Below are 21,764 nucleotides of genomic sequence, written 5' to 3'. Positions count from 1 at the left end.
AAAAGCAGGCAGCAGTAACCTTGGTATTAGAAATCACGAGTGGGGTCTGGGCCTGAGGTGTCCCTGGGGGCTGCTTGTGACCTCTCCCTTCATCTGGGGGCTGGTTACACGGATACGTTCCCATGTGACCAATTCGCTGTGGCATGCACCTCCATAAAGACTGGCAAATATTGGTAAAAGGTGGTGCTGTTTGTGTCCTTGTGGCGCTGCACCAACCCTCCGCAGGTTAGCAGTGGGGGAAGAGAGCAGTGTGGAGCTGGATTGGTTCCCCAAGGATGACAAAGCTTGGACACATCAGCCTTGCTCTGGGGATAAAAGGTCACTGGGGTCCAGCGTGGGATGTGCCCGAGCGCCACAGCCCCTCGGGGATGCTGAGAACCCCAGGAGAACCTTGTCCTCCTCTTTGCCTGGCTCTAGGTCCCTTGGCTGCCCTTGTCAGTGGCACTCACCTCAGTTGGAGCTGCTTCCCCGGGGCCTCTCCTCGCATTCCACGTCCTGCAGCTCAATGACTTCCACCTTCGAATCCCTCCTCTCACACCGGACGTGGAAAGGCACGTGGGGGTCCTCGAACAGGCCGTGGTCAGTCTCAGGGTAGCCCGGGCAGAGTCCCCCTCGGGGGTTCCGCCCAGGCCCAGGGACAGGCGGCGGGTGCACGGCGACAGTCACGGAGGCAGAAGCCGTCACAGTGGTGATGGGCTGGCAGTAGCCGGGCACGGAGCTGCCCATGGCAGTGGACGCTGGGTTCCGAGGGTTGTGAGAACGGGCCCCGCAGGGGCCCCAGCGGTCCCTATTGCTAGGGCCAGAATGCCCTTCAGTAGAAATTTCAAAAGCGTCTCTGCGCGGTCTGTAGGGGGGTGGCCACAAGCCTTCTCTGGGGGGGTCCCTGCGGGGCTGCTGGCCTTGCCGTCCAGGAGGCAGGGACCCTGAGTCCAGGTGGGGCTGCTGTCTTGGGTTCGAGGGTGGGTGATGCCTGGATTCGGGATGGACCACCTGCAGAGGGTGAGGGTGGGTTAGAAGGGCGGGGAGGGTGGTATCCCAGGCTGGGCATGGTGCCCGCAGCTCCCACACTTCCCTCCTTGGGTTTCACCAAAGACTCAGTCAACCCTGGGGAGCCAATGGGGGCCTTCCACCCACAAAAGAAAAGCCCGTCCTTCTAATAACCTCCAGGACCTGGCAGAGGAGCGTGTTGTTTGAAAATCCTGTTTCCAGGCTTTCTCTGACACAGCTGGCTGGACACGTACTGCTGCTGCCCATAAATGTGGGCTGTGGTCAGAGCATCCAAGCTGCTGCCCCCCACAACCTGCCCCCGACCCTGTTAGGTTCTGCAGGCTCTGAGCTGCTCTCCCGAAGTTGCTAAGTGTGCGGCCCTGGCTGGCCTGAGTGCAGGACGCTGGCAGGACTATCTCTGCCTACTCTGTCAAACACAGTAGCCGCTCCAGACATGTGGCTGCTTAAGTTTTAATGAACTAAAATCCAAAATCCAGCTCCTCGGTAGCCCCGGCCACATTTCAAGTGCTCCACAGCCACGTGTGGCCGGTGGCTCCCATCCTGGAAAGCAGAGAGGGCATTTTCGTCACCACGGAGGGCTGTGGCGGGCAGCCTGTTCCATCTGATTGTTAAGAATCTGGTCTCTGCGTCTCTATACAAAGCACAGAGCAACACAGTGGCCACATCAATCAAAAGGACCGTGACCAACTTCAAAGTCGTTCAGCTTGTACCTATTTTTAGGCTCCTGCTGAACAAAACCAGATTCACACTGCAGCTCAGCGGGCGTCGTCGCGGGGGGTAGGAGGAGGACAATTCAGGTTATTTGGTTGGCCTTTCTCTCTTTCACGGAAGGGCTGCTCTGGCCTGGGACTGGAATACCCATTTCCTGGAGGGACAGCAGGGGGCCCTCAGTGGAGCAACATCAGCCCAGAACCTTCCTTGAGTTTTCAGGGCTGAGCCCATCCCAGGGAGCACAGGGTGGAGGAAAGGACCCAGGTCCTTGGAGCCTCCGAGGAGGGGCTCCCAGGCTCCTGGTGACCTCCTGAATCACTGAAGGCTAAGAACTCAGGGGTGGTTCTTGGCCTCTCTGCTCTTTCCTGCCACCTGGAACATGAGCTTGGAGCCCCAAAAGCTATGGTAAAGTATTTAGACAATAATAATGAATGTTGTATCAAGGGCATTGAAACCTAACAGAAATGAGAGAAGGAAAAAACCTTACCTCTGTTGGCAATAAAAATACTACTAGTTTTAGAAAATATCACTCTCAAATGACATGCACCTTAAGAGGAAAAAAAAAAAAAAAGGCAGGAATGCTTTATCTCTGGCCTTTGAAGCCCAAACTGTCCTCACCCTGAACAAGATAGATGCTACTGCTTTGTGCAGTGACATTACTGGCCCCTGCCCTTTTTATCCTTTATGAGATCAAACCACAGGAAGATGGCATTTTTATAGTTGAGAAAGAGTTAAATACTGGTTATTTCCTATGATTTGACCTAGTCTGTACCTTATCTCTGCATCCCATCTGCCTGTGTGATGTGCTGCTCAGAGCAGACAGGAGCCCCCGCTGGACCTCCAGGCCCACTACCACGGTGGGAAGACCCTCCCCCTGTTCTGCAGGGTCACTTACAGTGGAGTGGGCGAAGACGGGGTTTTCTGTGGCTTCCACGATCACTTGGTGGGCAGGGCCTCCCGCGCCCTGCTGGGCCTCGTAGTGCCGAAGCTCCTCGCTGAGGCCTGACACTGTCGTCTGGGAACTATACTCCGAGTCGGAGGAATCAGAGCCGCTGTGCATGTGGCCGGGCGGCATGGCGAAGCGGACCACGCTGGGGGGTGGCTCAGGGGAGGGTGTGGGCAGGCGGTTTAAGCCGTTGGCTGGAGACACCTATTTAAGGGGATTCCATGTTAAAAGTGTTCTTGTCCATTTACCTGCTGGCCATCCTCAAAGCTCAAAGCACGGTATTTTTCAGGGGCCTCTGTCCCCTGCCCTGGGGCCCTGCGCACTGTGCCGTATTAACCTCCCCTTCTCTACCACCTGGAGGACCTTCAGGTCCCGCAGCTGGAGCAGAAGAACTGTCCTCTGCTCCACAATGGAAAGGCAGGATGTGTACTTTTTACTCTTGTGAAGTCCAATTATGCATCTCAAGGGGAAAGTCTTCATTTACTGTATAAAGATCTGTAAGACCCAGGCTGCCAATCAGTTGATTTAGAGGAACCAAACCGAACCCGCCCTCTAGCCCTCAAAGCCGGTACACCGAAGAGGAAAACAGACATGACTCTGAGATGTTTACTGAAGAACCACCAGCAAGTGGGGAGGCACCTAAGTATCGAAGTGAAGAGCGGCACAGGAAACACAGCATTCAGCCGGCCTACACATGGGACATCCCCGTGTCACTACTGACCTCAGGATATGGTCCAAAGAAAGACAAAAGCACGGGAAGCAAAACCAGCCCATTGAGAACGCCGAGGATGGTGAGGATCGCCAGCACAGCAAAGAAATACCTGGGAGATCAAGAGGAAACGGGAACACGCGCTGTGACAGGGTGGATCGCGCCACCCTCCGTGTGCCCGACACAGCAGCATGGCAACGCCAGAAATGAACAAAACCCACCCCACTGAAAAGGCTGTTATCCAACCGCAGTTCACATTCAACACAAGGTGAGTTTTTGCTTTTTGTTTCTTTACCTTATGACTTTGAAGACTACATTCCACAACCCAAAGTGTTAGTTCATGAAGGGAAGAAAAAAAAAAATTAGTTTGTTAATTTGCTGAACTCTGATGGCATGTAATGTTATTTATGAATGTGTTACACAAACACAAAAATATGGAATGCGACCTGAATGGCTGGGCAGACTGAAAGCACAAACACAATGCCGAGGGGCCCCGCTCGTGAAAACCCAGCAGAAGCAAACAAATGAAGTGAAGGGTGTAGAATTTAAACAATTTAGCCCAGGAGGAAAAGCAGCCCACTTCTGCAGGCTGCTAATCCACTGTGAAATGCTTCTGCATCTTACGGCAGAATCTCTAATTAAGTCTCTAGCATATCAGGTAAGGCTTTCCCTGGCCTTTCATTAATCACAACTTTCTGCCTAGAATTCTGTGAGTTCCAGTTTTACCAAATAGCTCCAATTGCAACCTTTTTAGAACACAGGAACCAGCTTTCTGCAAAGAAAATGCTGCCCATTCTGTGGGAGCTGGGGCATTGTGCTGGGTGAGGGCACTCCACAATGGCGGGGCTGCTCTGCGGGCCAATCTTTTGTTGAACAATTTAGCATCTCTGAATACTCTTGTTTTGCGTCAGCCAATTCAAACATAAAGGCCGCAGCACCATGGCAGAGGAGGAGAGTGCAGAAGTAGTTCTGCTTTCCCACCATTGAGGGCTAAGGTCTGGAATCCTTCATGAATACCAAGGTAAACCTGTCAGCCAGGGACAGCCTCTGGCAGACACTCTGCATGGCTGGAGGGCACAGACTCCACGCAGGGATGCGTTTCTGGAACTAATGATTTCTAGGGCAACTCTGATGGAAGTGGGCTGGGGTAGGGGAGAGGCTCAGGATGTTCTGGGAAGGCGGGGGGCAAGATATCTATCTGTTAATGGTCCTCTGGTTCATAAAATGGAACAGGCAACCAGTGCTGCCATGTCTATGTATGTTTTGACATCAGATGAAAGGAGAGAGAATCCCTATAAAAATACAAATACCTCACAGCTATTGTAAACACTAGAAACTTCTGAACTACATTAGTAAAAACCAAGCAGCCAATGTCTTGGTCTAATGTAAACTGCTGGAACTTTCGGCTGGGGCATGTATCAGCAGCCACATTAAGACATTTGCATCCCATCCATCTAGCTGAAGCATAAACAGGCCAATTAGATTTCTGACGGCTTAGCATATACAGTGTCTGCTCATTTATTTGACCTTGGTGAGGCCTTTATCAGGTTAATCCATCCCGTCCTAGAAAATGGGAAGCCCTTTTAAGTGCTTGAAAGAGGAACCCTGATATTTCTGGGCGGGAACAACCCCGGGTGAGAGGAGAGCGCTGGGATTCCAGCTGCCAGGTTTCCAGCTGGGGGCTCTAATTCAGGCTAAGTTTCCTCATTCAGCATCCCCCACAAGGCTGAGCGAGACCCTCCTGTAACTCATGAGACCCCAGCACACCTTGCATTTCCCCTGGTTTTGCCTGTGAACTTGTCTCTCCCCTAAAAGACCTTAGGCTACACAGAGGGATATGGGGGTCCCCATTATTTGCTGTTGTGCAAATGGCACTTATGGGGTGCTTGTTATATTTGTGTTAAACGAGAAAGTAAATATGCAAAAGAAACTCTACTTGACATTGAGCTTTTATATCATAGCGATAACGTTAGTGCCTGAAAAAGTGTATACTAAGAACAAAGGAAAAGCTAAAATCAAACTAAGAACTAAAATAAAACACAGACCAAAACATTTAACTCAGTTGGGCAACTCTCTGTTTGGTATTGGCAAACAGGAATTTAGGAACTGGCTTGCTGGCTTAGCAGTAGTTTGTGCTGAGAAGTCTAGCTCCATGGACATTGCAGGGAGGTAGCTGGAGATGCAGACCCAGCCCTCATCCCACCTCCCGCCCCCCGAAATCGGCCCTGCACTTAGAGCCTCAGATGATTCCTCAACACATCGGTGTGAGAAGCGCTGGTCTACAGCAATTCCACTTCACCATTCACTCTATGCAAAAACTACAACAAGCAAGCTTGGCACTCATTCTAAGAAGGCGGCCTCCATGATGCCAAATTGCCCAGTGGGCTATGCCACAGGCCAACCAATGGACTCATCTCTTTCCCGTAATAAAACTTTGGCTAAAACTTCTAGTTGAAACCCTCTGCTTTTTACTTGAAGATAAGAAGCCTATCTCTCTCTCTGACACACACACACACACACACACAACCTCTCAGTACTGAAGCGTGCCAAACAAACCAATCATTTCTCACATCTGGTTCTGCCCTGTCATGGTTCTAATCCTGGACTATCTTTTACTTATTGGTGATTCTGGCCTTAGAGCTCCATGAAGTAGCAGAGTTCCATCCAAGAGCAGGTCCCTCACAAAGCCATGGAGGCTGCTCAAAGAAGCAAGTGGTTTCCTCCTCTGCAGTTCTCAAATTCTTTTCAAAAGGAAAACTCACTGTTCTTTTATATTTCACAAAGTCATATTCTTAATTAAATCAACTGGAAACGACTTGCCTTGAGATCCAAACTAGGCTTAGATTCCCAAGAGTTGACACCAAAGTCCAATGCTAAATGCTTCCTAATTGTGGGGACTCGAATATGAAATCTGAGCACGTCATTTTCACTTCTTAAAAGAATAAAGTCAGGTGACAATTTTAGGTATTTTTAAGTTTTCCTTTCTACAGTTTGAAGGAGAGGGAGCGTAGGTCAAATGTGGCATCTCTTTCTGCAGTGTTTCTAACCCGAGACAATAATGGGCCACCTACTGGGTGATCCTTTGGCTTCAAGCTGCAGAGTTGTCTTTGCTGCCAGCCCCAAATCCTTTACCTTCTGTTTTCAAGATATTCCCCAAGACAGCTCTAGAAGAGAGCTTGTCTTTATACCTCCGAGTATCTCTACGTTAACAAGTTCAAAAGAAAGCAGAGTCACGATGACGAGGTGCTGCAATCTACCAGATACAGAAGGAAATAAGCAACGAAGATCACCTGAGCTAATAACAATTTTTTTTTTTTTTTGAGACAGAATCTCGCTCTGTCACCCAGGCTGGAGTGTACTGGCGCAATCTCAGCTCACTGCAACCTCCACCTCCCGGGTTCGAGCAATTCTCTGTCTCAGCCTCCCAAGTAGCTGGGATTACAGGCACCCACCACCACGCCCGGCTAATTTTTGTATTTTGAGTGGAGATGGGGTTTCACCATCTTGGCCAGGCTGGTCTTGAACTCCTTGACCTTGTGATCCACCCTCCTCGGCCTCCCAAAATGCTGGGATTACAGGCGTGAGCCACTGCACCCGGCCCAATCACAATGATTTCTAAAACATGTCTCCTTGCACATGCCTGCTTACCTGACAATGAAGTCGAACTCAGATCCCGCAAGCATCAGCACTCCCAGCAGAGTGGACACGGCGCCGTCCAGGACGGGTGCAAACATGTGCTCCAGGGCAAGCACAGCCCTGCGGTTCTTGTCGCCGATGGCCGTCAGAAAGGCCTATGCAATGAGGATGTTCACAAGATCAGGTTGCTGGACTTCACCTGGTAAATGCTCAGCTCTGTCCTAAATGTTACAAGCTCTCAGAACTGCTCACATCTTACTGTTTTAGTTGCTAGAATGTGTAATCAGAGTAGCTCAACTAGCAGCACCTAGACTTAAACTAAGATGACCTCTTCATGACACTGGGTCATATTTGGTGTTGACGTAAATCTTGAACACAGTAAAACCAAAACTATATAAAAATGGACAGAAATGTCCCCTTCTTTTCACTGATACTCACCCTGAAGTTTCCCCCCTCCTTAAATGATCTCACACCACTCACACGTGAGACCTCCAATTCCCACAGCACAGGATTCTGGCTAATGCATTGGATGGCTAAGAGCTTAGCTCAGTGTCCCAAGCAATTGGGTACTACACACACTTCCTCACGATTATGCAGAGGTGAGACCTTCTGTCACTGTTTCAGGCTATGTTTGTAGTACATCTAAGCACTATGAGTGTATTGCAAGAAATACACAGGACCGTACATTTGAATCAAGCCCTTTTGAACATTGTGTGGACACATCCCTGTCTCTCCTGCAGTCCTAAAGCTCTCCTAGGCCAGAAATGCTGTTGATAACTAAATGGGAACTTTGCAGAGTAAATTTTGGAAGATCAGACTGTTGGCCTGAACGTGTGACCCCTGCAGGGAGTGTTGAACCTGGCACAAGTTCTCTCTCTGAAGTTCAGGCTGCTCTGGGTTATGCCGAGAGGAGAGGGCTGGGTGTCTTTGGCAGGATGCGTTTCTATCCCTTACCTACCTGCAGAAGGACTGAGACGGTCGTTCTCCTTAACAGATGAAAAAATACAAATATACAAAGGTGTGCTAAGAGTTTTCATACTTTTCTCTCAAAAAGGTTCTACTCTTTCAGAGTTGGTAAAGACATTAGGGTCAATATAGCTGCCTTCTGCTCTTGGGGCAAGGCACCAAGGGGGTTTTTCAGCCATGCTGGCTTGCATCATATTTGGGCCATGAGGCCATAAGGGCCTAGTTGTGACTACCCTGTCACACGCTGTTTCTATGTTACTGAGACAGCAAACGAACGGGAACCCACTGATTTCCTAAAGACATTCATGAAAGAAGACTCTTCTTCACAGCCTTATTCTACCATTTTACAAACCTTGAAAGAGCAATAACTGCCAACTCTAAATGCAATTTCACATAGAGGATCAGAATACTGAAAATGACTTGGACTAGAAGTCCTAGAGTTTAGAGACTGTAGTTAGCATTTCCATGGTAAAAATCTGCTCTGGGATACCCATTTGCCCTGCTAGCTTCCAAAAAAGGTGGTTTCCATTTGCATCAGAATAAAATAACTTATGGATTCTTAACTCACATGCAAATTTATCTCCCTTTTGAAGAACTGTATTGGAATTATGGGTTTTCTAAACTCTAGGCTGGCACTCTTCTTTTTAAAAAAATAGTCCCTCCTCCCAGCTCAAAGGAAGAAAATAATTTGAGCAGGCTCAAAATTTAGAGAATACTGTTGCTATATTATTGGCTTTTTATGATACACTGTAAAAAAATGGGATAACTTCAACAAAGCATTCCTTCCAAAACAGGAAAGTTTACAATCTCTCAGTTGTATCACAGTAGCCCTGGAAACACTGCAGAAGGCACAAGGCTGCAGCCTACGTGGAGACATGCATGTGCCATGTGCTGAGCCCAAAGGAAACCTGTGCTGGAGATTGCAAAAGCAACGGCGGAAGTCATTTGGTCAAGCCCAGTGCTGGCTTCCTAGCTAGGGTATTTCGCACGTCGATATTTAACAGGTGAACGCATTTACTTATTGAATGCCTACTGATAACCCCAAGTTCTTAGGCTCTAATCTGCAGACAGAACATAATTTACACAGTTGTGATGTTTTGGATAATTCTTTGATAAATGTATACAACAGATTTATCTCTTGGACTAAAGATTCCTTCTGAAGTTTAATTACCTCCAACAAAGCATTCACAGGGCAAGACAGAGAAAAAGAGAGGGAAAAAAATGTCTGTTGAAAGCAACACTGGTTCTCTTACTTTCTGCTATCATGAATGTAGAGGCTGGGAGGTCTGAGGAGCTGGGTGGGCTTAGGTAGAAGAGCCAGTTCCCCGGGGCTGAACAATGGAGCCTCCACTCCTAAGCCCGAGGGTACTTCCTTGGCTGCCAGCTCACCTCACCCTCAGTGATGCCATCCCGAAGCCTGTGAGTGTGGTCTCATTTTATCCCCACTGTTCCTGTTGTTTTTAAAACTCTGTGTATGCCCACCCACACACTCACCACATAATCCGCCTTATGAACAAACGTCACAACGTCAGGAATCGTGGGGGTATAATGACAGTCAAAGTCAGGTGAGCACGGCCCTTCAAGGCCCACTCCAACACACCAACCCTGCACTGCCTACGGCTGACAGGGCCCGCTGCCATGTACCTTCCACACCCCTCTCCTTAGCCTCCCTTGAGGGAAAGGAATCCAGAAATCTTGCAGGCTCTCCTAGGGGGCCCCTGTGCCCTGAGGCCTTTTCACTGCCACGCACAGGGAGAATGCCAAGGTTCCCACTTGGAGACAAACAGAGCCAGAGGAAATGGGTTGTTTTTTCACAAAGTTTTTGCTTCAAACGTCTCCCATACCAAAGCAACGTGAACGGTGAACTCCACTCCTATGCCAACAGAAGCGATCAGGATGACCACGGGCACGGCACTGAGCTTGATTCCGATGAGGCCCATCATGCCGAACAGCTCGACCGTCATCAGCGCCAGGACCATCACCTGGAGCAGGGCACACAGTGGTCAGTGGGCGGGCAGGTCACCCTCTGGGGCTGCCCACAAGGGAGGTCGCCAGAGGGCTAAGGTGTCCTCAGTTCAGATCAAAACAATGAATGGACTGACTTGCTTTAACTCTGGACACTGCCTTTACTGCCTAATTCATCTTCCCGCTGGGAAGGGAGACTGTGGGACAGCTGATGTGTAAAGCTGTAGAAGGCAAAGTAGAGTGTTCTAATGCAAATTATTTTCCAATGTACCTTCTCCAGAAAGCAAAAAACATACAGAACAACTCCACCAGCGCAATCCACGAGGAATTGCACAAGCATGGCCGCATCACTTAGCTGCGAATTTCACACAGTTTACAACAAGACCCATCTCTCCTCCTGCTTGGGTCTCAGCCGCCAGAGACCATCCGTGAACCCATCATTAAGTTTTTGGTTGCCTCACTCTCCATTCTAAAGAAAGCTGATAGGGCGGGGTGAATAAAAGATTTGCAGGTCAAAGTAGTTTTGCTTTTGTGAGTGAACCTGCAGGCTAAGCAAAGATGATGTGGGGGCCAGGTAAGCGGGGAGGTCGTCATCAGCTGACGCTGTCACGTTACAGGAGCCCTGCACTTTGAAGAGCTGGGGACAGCTGGGGTGGACTGAGCCAACTGTTAAAATCCAAGGAAAAGCTTCTTGCCTTTCATCTTCCTTGTAAAAATTTGTGGGGAAATGGAAATAAAATCTGTGAGTTAGATTTGGAGTTTCTTGGTCCAAAGCGGAGAAGATACAAATAAACAACAAGTTACCAGATGGAAGAGGAGAAAAATGATCTTTCTTCTCTGGGGGTGGGTGGTGGGCAGAGGTGGAGGGAGGGGAAGGAATGATGAAAGATGGACAACATCAATTGCTAAGTGCCATGAAAACTCTCACAGACTAAACATTTACCTTTTAATGTACCTGCTGCACAGACTCACGGTGCAGACACAAAATCTGGCCTCTGTTTTTATAATTTTGGCATTTTAAAGGCTATACCATAGTTCACAGAATTTAAACACTGCCACGGTTTTATTAGACTCTACATGAAACTTACATCAAAATCTGAGAGTATTTTGGAGAAGGGATGCCAAAAAACAGGTTCGTAATATTAGTTTATCATTTTCCCCCAGGACTTAAAACACACAAAATTATTTTCTCCATATATCACTCTCCTAACTTCTCTGATTGTCCCTTCATGTTAAATGCAGAAGAACCTGCTATGTCGTTATTAGGCCTGGATGAGGTCACAAAATGACACTTTTCAATTAAAGAAAAAATGAGCTAGGCTTTGAGTGTTTTGATTTAATAAATGTTCAGAGCTGTGATGGAAAGTGCGCTTTAAAAAGTCCCCTGTCTTTCCACAAAAATCTTCAAGCTACAGGAGAGAGGACCTAAGAATAAGGCCATTAGAGGTTCTACCTTAACCATGGACCTCACCACCTCGAGTAGAATAAATATATTACGGATGATGCAAGCTATACCCTCCTCCAGAGGCCCAGACATAAACAAAACTTCCCGGCTGCAGAAAGAGCTATGCTGAAAGGAATTTGACTTCCACAAAGCCCCTTATAATACACTCACAATGATCCCGGCCGTCCAGGGGTTCAGAAGGAAGACAGCGCACACGAGGAATGTGCAGGCCAACACCACGCTGATGAACAGCAGCAGCCAGTGGCGGAGGCCGATGTACTGCTCCCAGAAGAGGAAGGGGTAGCCGTTGGGGTAACTGGACAGCCCCAGGCTCGTATAGTTGCTGCAGATGGTCCTTACTTTTTCAATTGCCTCCACAAAGTCTGAGGTGTCCCGCAAGCCGTTGAGGTAGAAAGGGAACTGGGCATACTCGATGGGCTCTGCTGCCGGGACTGGACAGAGAAGGGCACAGGTTAGGAGCAGCCCAGGGGAGAGGTGCATCACAGTTTCAATGGAAAGAGAGAAGAACTTTGCATGAAAGCTTACTGACTGCTCTTCTACATGATACAAAGGACAAACAATGCTGATCATAGCCTCCAGGCCTTTACGATCTTCCCATTTGGTTTAAAAATGTTTAACTCTGTGATGTGTGTATTTTTTAAGATTTGATTTTAATCTTCCAGCAGTCATTCTTTGTGAGGGGTCTAAAAACTCCAGGCTTACATTTTGGGAACATTTTTTGTTCCCTTGACACATATGAAAATACCAAGTTCACACAGTTTTATTCAATCACTTGCAAGAGCAAAAGAACTCAAGAGTCATGCTTTCCTGAGAAAAATGCTTAACTTATCCTTTTAGTGCCTGAACAAACTTCAACCTTGTATGCTTCTTTTCTAATGCAATGCTAAGTCTTCAGCAACAGGGGAAGAAATCCTTACACAACAAGCATTTAGTTACTGCCGTTGTGTGTTCCAGACCCTCTGGGGTCATTCAGTTGACTTGCTAAACATGATTTGCCCTATTATAATCTCAACTATAAATTTTCATTAAGACAAGCCTTGGCTGCCTGCCACAGGGCTCTGGGCAGCACTGGATCCGGGGAAGCACTACTCGCTGAGTCTCCAGCCATGTTTGCAAGGGGACCCGTCTTCTTTCTCACATCCCTCCCTTGGCCCGGTATCCAAAGCATACGCTACTAATATCTCCACCAGAAATGCAAATGAAATCCACACAGAACCACCTTTCAAACTCTGGGCTGAGAGGTGAAAAGAAGAGGACACTGTTGTATACAGACTTTTCTGCTCCGGTTTAAACAGCTTTGACACAGTGCAGGTGCTTGGTGGCTTATAGGAATGACCCAATGTGCCAAAAATCCCTTCAACACCAGAGTTGACAAAGTTAAGATAAACATATAATCCCCAGCGATAAAACTCTGCAATAGTAAAATAACACTCAACCTGGAGGCGTCCCCGGTGTTCACAGGGAACAGCTGGCACGCGAGAGCAACGCCTAATGAACGTCTTAGCATTAAAGCTACGAACGGAGACGAGACACTTATTTCCCAATGTGATAGAGTGCGGGGGTTGTATCCCATTACACATCCTCGTCTCCCAGAGTTTTAAACGAGAAGAAATAGATTGTTCTGTTTACACTTCTGAACCCTGGGTAGCATCAACGGACGAAGGCTGTTGCTGAGTTTGGAGAACCAGGGAAGGCACCTCTGTAAGTTCCCAGACCCCCCGATAAAACGCTACTTACTTCTCAGCCTTGTTTCAGGCATGTAGTCGGCTTTGTCGTGGACCCATTCTGGTCGGTGTGGCCGGATGTTGGCCTGGGAGGCAGCATACGCGACGGGGTCGTTGCTGACCCAAGCCGTCAGGTAGATGTAGAAAGCGCTGGGATTAATGATGCCATCTGCATCCACCAGACGCTGTTTAGTCAACTACAAAAACGGGAAGAACAGAGGCCTTTGAGAATGGGGTTGGGGGTAAACACACAGTTCTGCCTTGAGAGCACAGAAGCTGAGCTTCGCACAGCATTACAACAAAGAATAGAATGCCTACTGTTGAAAGTGTCGAAAATCCCATCAGAACACCTTTGATTTCTTTCAATGTGCACTTATCGGAGGATGCAATCACTGGCGTGTTTATAACAAACACAGTTCTGCAGATGGCCCAGGAATTGGCTGAACCAATTAAATCTGAATGCTAAAAGACCGTCTGCAGCCAAGGCAGAGAATGAACAATCTGGAGAAACATATTTATAGGAGGGGAAGGGGGAGAAACCTGGCAAGAATCCCCATGCACGTCTGTGTGCAGTTAACCTCTGTTGTTAACACTGAAGGAAATGCCACCCAGTAAATGGAGGAGAGCTATAAAAATAAAACAACATCTGTATAAATTTTGCTAACACTAGCCTCCTATGACCTGTGGATTCAAAAAATGCCCAGCGCCAGAAAGTGCAAGGGATGAGTGCACACCCTCAAGCCTCGCCAGGTGATCTTATTCCCGGAGGTCGTAGTACTCTGCATGCCGCGTCCTCTGTGTGGCCAAATGTGCTCCCTCGGCAGGAGGGCTTGTGGGCTTTGCTGAGGTGGGGAGCTCTGTGGGACTCAGTATGTGTATGTACGTTTTATATACATAGAAAAATTCTGTTTCCTGTTTATTTTAGATTCAGGCCTCATTCCTCGCTTTGGATCTTTTTTAAACAAAATGAAAAACACCAGTGACAGCGGCTCCTAGAGAAGGAGTGAAGGAAGAAGGAGCAGGGAGAGAGTGAGAGAACTGGATTTCGGGGATCTGGATTCAATTAATCCACAGGATATGTAACAACTGTATGTCCTCAACACATCCCTGGAATCAAACAGCGCAGCCCGTGGCCTCCGTGTATGCGGCACGCCTTTCTCCCTCCCGGGAGGAGGAAATGGTATCTGGGGGTCTGGCCCAATCCCATTTGTCCCACAGTATCCCTGGTCCCTCGCCCAGCCCTGCTGCCTGGGCACTTCCCTGGTGTCTCTGAGGCAGACTCCTCTGCCTGCATCCTTGGGAAACGTGATGGTCTGCTGCCTGCTGCTGTGAGCTCAGAGCTTCACACTCCATAACAACTCTGAACAATGTACTTTGTAAATCTGTCACCTTGAATGCCAGCAAAAAAGGGGAGACAATAAACATAGCTGCTGAGAAGATCATTAGCATGACGGTTTTCTGCCTGAAGGTGAAGCAAGCAAGCTACAAAGAGCCAAGGGAAGAGGCTCCGAGGAAGCTGAGGTAGCCCGGGCCCCGTGCAATTCAGGAGTCCAAAACACACTCCTGAACACACCTGCAGAACCAAAAGGGGTATGCTGGAATCCAAACGGCAGCAAGAAGATGCAAACACAGGTGGAGAATATGATTCCCAAACAGAAACGGTTATTACTGCAGGAGTGAGCAGAATGGCGCAGCCACTCTGATTCCAAGGGTGCACATTTCCGTTTGCTTCACTCATCACAGAGCGATCTGTCTACTCCTGGGGCCAGGGCCACCCAAAGATCTCAAATGTAACAAATCTTCCCATCCTTCTGTCACCTCTCCAATCTCCTAACCCACCCACCTACCCCAAATTCTGCTCATCCAAATGACTGCTACCCAAGAAATCCGTCTTTCCAAGCTTGAATACCATCAAGACCAACAAGGTACCGAGTCCTAGAACTGAAAGAATCACACGCCGCTGCATTTCTAACATTGGAAAGAGCCTGCACTCTCTCGGCTGCACTTTATTCTGACAATTGTTCTGGTGGTAGGAACACGCCTGTCCCATTTGACAGATGAGGAAAGTGAGGTGCACTGGCTGGCCTGAGGTCACACAATTAGCTGGTGGGAGGAGGTGAATTAGAGTCACCCAATATTCTTTCTACCAGCTCCCAGTGCCTTAGGTCTCCAGAGAGCACAGGGTGGGGTCACACGCTGTCAAGCAGCCTCCACCAGGGCAGTGGCCCCACAGCCCTGGAAGCGCCCTCAGTGCCCAGCAGCTGGAGTACCTGGCTGATGTCGATGGGCTTATCGCGGCTGCCGGTTTGCACCAGGAGTTTGTAGGCAAGGACTCCATCGTCTGATCCATTCTTGTAATTGTTTGGCATGATTTTCCCGGTTTCCCAGTCGCTGTCAAATGCATCCTGAAGTCCTAGAAATGGCAAATGATTGTAACACATTATAACTCGCAGCCAGAAGGACCCTGGTCCTAGCGGGGTGGGCTGAGGAGAGTGAGCAGGGCAGGGGGCTCTTAGACGTCCATCAGAAACACACCCTCTGTGTCCCACATCCACTTTGACTGAAAGCACTGGATCTTTCATGAATGAACTGCAGCTGCTGCCAGCCACTGCTCAAAAGGGGGAAGGAGATTATCTGTTTCTATGAAACAAATACTCATATTTTATCTTAAGAAAAACCACTCTCCTCCTTTCGCCCCATGACAATTACAAAAGAAGCCAAGAGTGCGACGGAAAGACACGCACCAGGGTCATTAACTGTTTCGTGCCACTCGGGGTGCTAAGTCATGGGTTCTTCAATACAACCAGAAATTCCACGCAGAGGGGAAAAAGCACATTCAAACTCCCCCAACTTCAAACAGCAGCTCAGCTGCTTCTGGAGCCCAGGGTGAGCGAACACGATTCTGTCAATTTGTTCCATCTGTTCGACTTGTGGAGCTAACACAAGCTGTGGGATCCGCTGCCAGGTTGTGTAAAGATCACAGCCAACACCTATTCACTCTCGACTGCTCTCTTCCTCTCTGCCACCCTTCCTCAGGAGAGGGGGTGGAGGAGAAGGAAGGGAAGGCGCTGGTGTGCACGCAGGGAAATACCTCACAGGGTAAATTTGGATCCGATTGAGAACAGGAAGCCACAGGCCAATACAAGGAGGCTCTGTGAGAACAGATGACAAACCACAAGCCGGGGAGGGGGAGGAAAGAGCTTTCTGGGCCTGGGGGATGGGCGAGCCCGCCAGCACACCACACACAGCTGCGCTTGGCCTCAGTAATCAAAACCATCATTACAGACCTGACGGTTTGGCTGCAGCTGTAAAGAGATAAGCGTGTTGGAAGAGAAAACAGGGCCCCGGTGACCCGGCCTTAGGGTCTGAGCGTTGGCTGGTGCGCACGCTCTCCGGGACACCCCCCTCCCCCCACCCACCCTTGCCCCTCCCGGCCACCTCCCAAGTAGAGCTCCCAAGCCCCAGCAGCTCAGGAAACCACAGCTTTTGAACAAGCTGTACATGTATGGGTTGGACACGGCTAGTAAGAAGGGAGAAGGGTTTATTTCATTTCGGGACATGCCTTGGATGATTTCAAAGGCTTCAAAAAAAATCTGGTTGCGTTAGTGCTCAGAATGGTTAAGCTCTTGGGGTCTGAAGTGTGGGGAGGGAGGGGGAGCACAGGCCCCCTTCTGTCTCTCTAAGAAGCGAAACCCTCCTTCTGACACTACTGGCTAGAGGAACAATTTGGGGATGACAGTGGGCTCGGTGGTGAAAGGAGTCCGTGTCAGGGTGAGCGTGGAGGGGAGACGGGACAGGAGACCACCGGGTGGGCCGTGCACCTCTCAGACAGACGGGTTTTCGTAGGGAGGCATGCACACACAGGGTACTGAGCAGATGTTATTTTATTACTGAAAGCCCTTTCTTTCTGTTTTTGAAAAACAATAAACAGCAGAAGAAAAATTACTGCTCCTCCTTTCCCCTCAAAAAGGGAGGCCTCGTCTGTTTTCCTCGCCGTAACAATTTTCATGATGTCATGACGTGTCCTGGGCTTTAAGCCCCTCTCCCTTAACCAGCTAATCCTGAAGAGAGGCTCACACTTGGTGAGTGTGGGGTGGCGCTGGGCATCCCACGGCAACCAAGGGACAGCCCCGTTAGAGTTAATCACTCTGGCTTCACAGATGGAGGAACTGAGTCTTGGAAAGGGGAGACTGGAGGAGGCCACCCAGCAGGTGAGTGTTGGATGGAGCTCAAACCCAGGCAGCAAGTCACCAGAGGCAGCTGGAGCCACTCACTGGCCTACAGTGCGGGGACACACCGTGGTACCCAAGGATGTGTCAAAGGCAGGAGTAAGACAAGCAGGTTCAACTCCAGCATCAACAACATCTGGTGGCAAACGGGGCCCCCAAAATCTGGGGGCAGTTTTACGATATTCACACACAAAGACTTCTGGGACACCCGAGGGTGAAACAAAGGAAGAAAGATCCTATCTGGGGAGGTCAGCCTTGCTGGAAACTCGATTCAACTCAGAATCCACACTGCTGGTCCCTTAGGTGCCATTCACTCTACTGGGGGTTCAAAGATGAATACGAAACAGTCATTGACTTTCTGGAACAGTTAAGTTCTTTCCCCATTACTACAGTATTTTCTGACTAATCACCAAAAAGCTCAAGTAACAAGGGGCTGGCCTAAGCACATGTACAAAGTACAAGCCTGGATACAAAACAAGGGATAAGGTTGGGTTTCCACTGCCCTTTAGCCAGTGCTTCATATTCCAATGCATGCACACTCTAGAAAATTGTGACTTTTTACTTATTTTACAGCAAACCTTAATATCTTAGCTAGAAGTTCTCCCCTTATGAATATTTTGTGTCAATAATTATTTTCTAATTTAAAGTTCTAGGCCAAAGGAATAACCCCAATTGCCCATTTTCCTTCAGCTATGGGACCCTAGAAGTAAAATGTTAATCAAAATTTTGTTTGCATAATCCAGTGTGAAATAAAAATGAACACATTTGCACATGACTCGAGGCATGGTTTTCATCTGACTCTGCCTTATTTGCATGTATGTTTTAAGATGTGACGTGGGAGAGTTTTGAAATTAACCATTATATAGTTTTAGGAGTAAAAAAAATCAAAGACAAACTATTGTAATGTCGATAAAGACCAATGAGATGACATAGTTTTAATGGGAATTCCATTAAAAACCAATGAGGCTCCCACCATTTAAAAGCCACACAAAAATGTCAGCAAGGAAAGCTGACTCAAGGATAATTGTTTCCTTGTAGAAAATGTTCAAAGACCACATCAACCACTCAACAGGCCTGAAAAACGTGTAGGCAGCAAAGGGCTCCAGTGTCTGGTCATTCTGTGTTGACTGCTCTAGCGGACCCTGTAAGAGTCAGTCATGGAGTCCCAGGGCTGCCTGGGACCCTGATTGCTTAGCACCAATGGATCTCACTTGGTCTAGGTGTATGCTGTTCACATAGCAATCAAAACATGATTCAAATGCACCTTAAAAAAAAAAAAACTCAAGTCCAGCTGATTTACATCTATAAAGGAAGAAACGTATAGAGATGATCTACAATGCTCTATAAAAAGGTTAACCCTTTGCACTGCCTCGAGACAATCCCCCTTTACCCCCTTCCCAATCCCTGCCTAACATGCCACATTGAGCCTCCAGAGCAATGGCCAAAGACACTGAAATACACTCTACAATAACCCTTCTCTGCTCAGAGACTGGCAGGGCACAGCAGATCTCTTTGTCATTTGTGGCAAGTTATTTACATGTCTTTGGTCAATGGGGGGAAAATGAAAACAGGGACTCTCTCCACTGTCTCTCTTTTAACTCATTATCCCAAAAACCATTGCTTTCTAAACTAAATGTGAAAAATAAAACTTGGAACAAATTCACGTTCATCTCAGGAGGGTGTTAATAAATAATAATCATGGCATGTTCTCTTTACCTTCCTCCAAAAGGAAAGTCAAATTGGGTGTACATGTAGACACAAAGTTCTGGTAAACACAAGTCAAGGCCAGAAGCTGTATGGAACCATCCTCCACCAACCTCAAGTTGTTGACCATTTCCTGCAAACTCTCAGGGAAACTGGCTGCTGAGTCTTTACATACAAGTGTATTGACTTCAGACCAAAAAAGGCACTTACATCTGTGTTTAAACAAGCCTAATTAAGTGGGAAATTAAGACAATCATTTGGATAATCCAAGCCAAAAAATGTTGGGGGCCATAATGATTTGGTACTCTAGTAAAAGCGTTTTTGCTTGAATTGGGTGGATAATTATCCTGATTCTCTACTTGGCTTTGCATGTGTCAATGCAGAATAAATGAACAGATGTTCCTGGAATCACTGCATACATTTACGTGCAGTCAGTCAGGAGAAAATTTAGACTTTTTTTTCCCTCCAGCTGACGAATATTTCCTAGAAACATTTCTAAGAGTGAAGAAGCCAATAAAGGCACTGTTATTTATTTATTATTTTTGGAGATGGAGTCTCGCTCTTGTCGCCCAGGCTGGAATGCAATGGCACAATCTAGGCTCACCGCAACCTCCACCTCCCAGGTTCAAGTGATTCTCCTGCCTCAGTTTCCTGAGTAGCTGGAATTACAGGCACCCACCAGCATGCCCAGCTAATTTTTGTATTTTTAGTAGAGAGCTGGTTTCACCAGTAGGCCAGGCTGGTCTCGAACTCCTGACCTCAGGTGATCTGCCCGCCTTGGCATCCCAAAGTGCTGGGATTACAGGCGTGAGCCACTGTGCCCCACCAAGAAAGGCATTTTAAAACAGAATTTAATTATTTATAAAATAATGTGAAATGTGACTAAGCATTTATAACTTTACTTCATGTACCAAATCAAAAAATGGTCAAAATGAACCCAACCGTAAACTATGGAGCCTGGGTAATAATGTGCAGGTTCATCAGCTGTAACAAATGCATCCCTCTGGTGCGGGATGTTTACAGTCGAGGGGGCTGTGTGTGGGTGAGGAAGGGGGATATGGGCCATCTCAGCACCTTCTGCTCAATTTTCCTGGGAACCTAAAACTGCTCTAAAAACAAAGTCAATTAGAAATAGATAATTTTTTAAGAGATGGTCAAAATATGGAGTGTAAGACTATGTCCACTGCTTATCTAGCATCTCCTGGTGCAGTAAGCTATAATTTGGCAATGAGTCTGGAAATCCCAGCCGCACTTTAATTTTATGTGGTCACCAAACTAGCCACCATCTATCCAAGAGGAAAGAGCACCAGAAGCCTCGGCTCCACCTGTTACAACATGCTCCCCTTTTCCTGACATGCACTTGTACATTCTCACAGAAGCTCATCTGAATTATCTGCATCATTTTATAGGTAAAAGCCAGATCTGGGAGGCTGCTGCAGAAACAGTTCATGTAAGAATCTTGAGCAACTCTTAAAAGTCCATGAAACACGTCAGTGTTACATTCTAATCTAACGCTTTCATAATCATGACAAAGGAACCTGTTGAAGCTGAACACGCAAAAGACCGAAAGGACGAGAGCCCTCCCAAGGCGTCTTACCCTGAAGCCAGTCTCTGAAGTAGTGCAGCCACATTTTGGGAAGCTGTTTGTTTTCTTCCAACATGACATACTTCACGTTACTGAAACTCCTGTGTAGGTCGTAAAGTAAGTGCTGGATATTCGGGTAGTCTGCTTTCTGGGTGACTATATACATGTTGTAGAAAGAAAAGTATTTGAATTGTGCAGCAATAAAGTCATATTCTCTGGTTTCCCGAGGTACAATGTCCGTAAGGTCCAGCCCGTCTCTCACTCGGGTGGTCCCATAAAGGCTGACCCCCAGCAAGCCCAGAAAAAGGAAGATCACCACTACCTGGAACAGAAGAGGCACAAGGTCAGACCCCAGGGAGCACCACTGACTCTTCCTGGACAAAGAGAAGCTGTCTAGTTAATACCTTGTTTTCACCACCACACTTAACCTGATTTAGCTTGTAGGGGTTGTTCTCCCATAGGAAAAAGGATAAAATCATAGTAATCGCATTTTTATTTTGTTTTGTTTTACATATAATTTTTTGAGACAGTCTTGTGTTGCCAAGGCTGGAGTGCAGTGGTGCCATCTCGGCGCACTGTAACCTCCACCTCCCAGGTTCAAGCAATTCTCGTGCCTCAGCCTCCCAAGTAGCTGGGATTACAGGTGTGCACCACCACGCCTGGCTATTTTTTTTGTATTTTTAGTAGAGACAGGGTTTCACCATGTTGGCCAGGCTGGTCTTGAACTCTTGACCTCAGGTGATCCACCCACCTCGGCCTCCCCAAGTGCTGGGATTACAGGCGTCAGCCACCATGCCCAGCCTTGTTTTGTTATGTATCTGAGTTGGGATCTCACTCTGTCTCCCAGGATGGAGTGCAGTGGCATGATCAGGGCTCACTGTTGCCTCCAACTCCTGGGCTCAAATGATTCTCCTGTCTCAGCTGCCCAAGTAGCTAGGACTACAGGTACACAGCACCATGCCTTTTTTCCCCCTCTCTTTTGAGACAGGGTCTTACTCTGTCACCCAGGCTTGAATGAAGTGGCACCATCACAGCTCACTGTAGCCTCGACTCCCTGGGCTCAGTGACCCTCCCACCTCAGCCTCCTAAGCAGCTGGGACTATAGGCACATCACCA

General features: G+C 47.9%; 1 protein-coding gene across 8 annotated transcripts in view; it reads right to left on the bottom strand.

The window, feature by feature from the left end:
- Positions 1-21,764, bottom strand: part of PTCH1 (patched 1) — a 73,184-nt gene that overhangs the window by 3,040 nt on the left and 48,380 nt on the right. For 7 of the 8 annotated variants that reach the window (XM_016961227.4, XM_016961226.4, XM_024345775.3 and 4 more), the window contains 9 exons: positions 20,661-20,970; positions 15,401-15,543; positions 13,144-13,327; positions 11,557-11,837; positions 9,821-9,958; positions 7,023-7,165; positions 3,387-3,486; positions 2,615-2,869; positions 450-990 (listed from right to left, as the gene is read on the bottom strand). In XM_016961227.4, the coding sequence (XP_016816716.1) occupies positions 451-990; positions 2,615-2,869; positions 3,387-3,486; positions 7,023-7,165; positions 9,821-9,958; positions 11,557-11,837; positions 13,144-13,327; positions 15,401-15,543; positions 20,661-20,970 (2,094 nt within the window). In that variant the 3' untranslated portion in view covers position 450. Of the gene's footprint in view, positions 1-449; positions 991-2,614; positions 2,870-3,386; positions 3,487-3,669; positions 3,686-7,022; positions 7,166-9,820; positions 9,959-11,556; positions 11,838-13,143; positions 13,328-15,400; positions 15,544-20,660; positions 20,971-21,764 lie in introns of all 8 variants that reach the window. The other variant, XR_010148632.1, reaches the window with a different exon arrangement.

Source organism: Pan troglodytes, chromosome 11 (assembly GCF_028858775.2).
Source record: "Pan troglodytes isolate AG18354 chromosome 11, NHGRI_mPanTro3-v2.0_pri, whole genome shotgun sequence".
NCBI classification, from domain to species: Eukaryota; Metazoa; Chordata; class Mammalia; order Primates; family Hominidae; genus Pan; species Pan troglodytes.
This window is presented reverse-complemented; position numbering and strand designations above follow the sequence as displayed.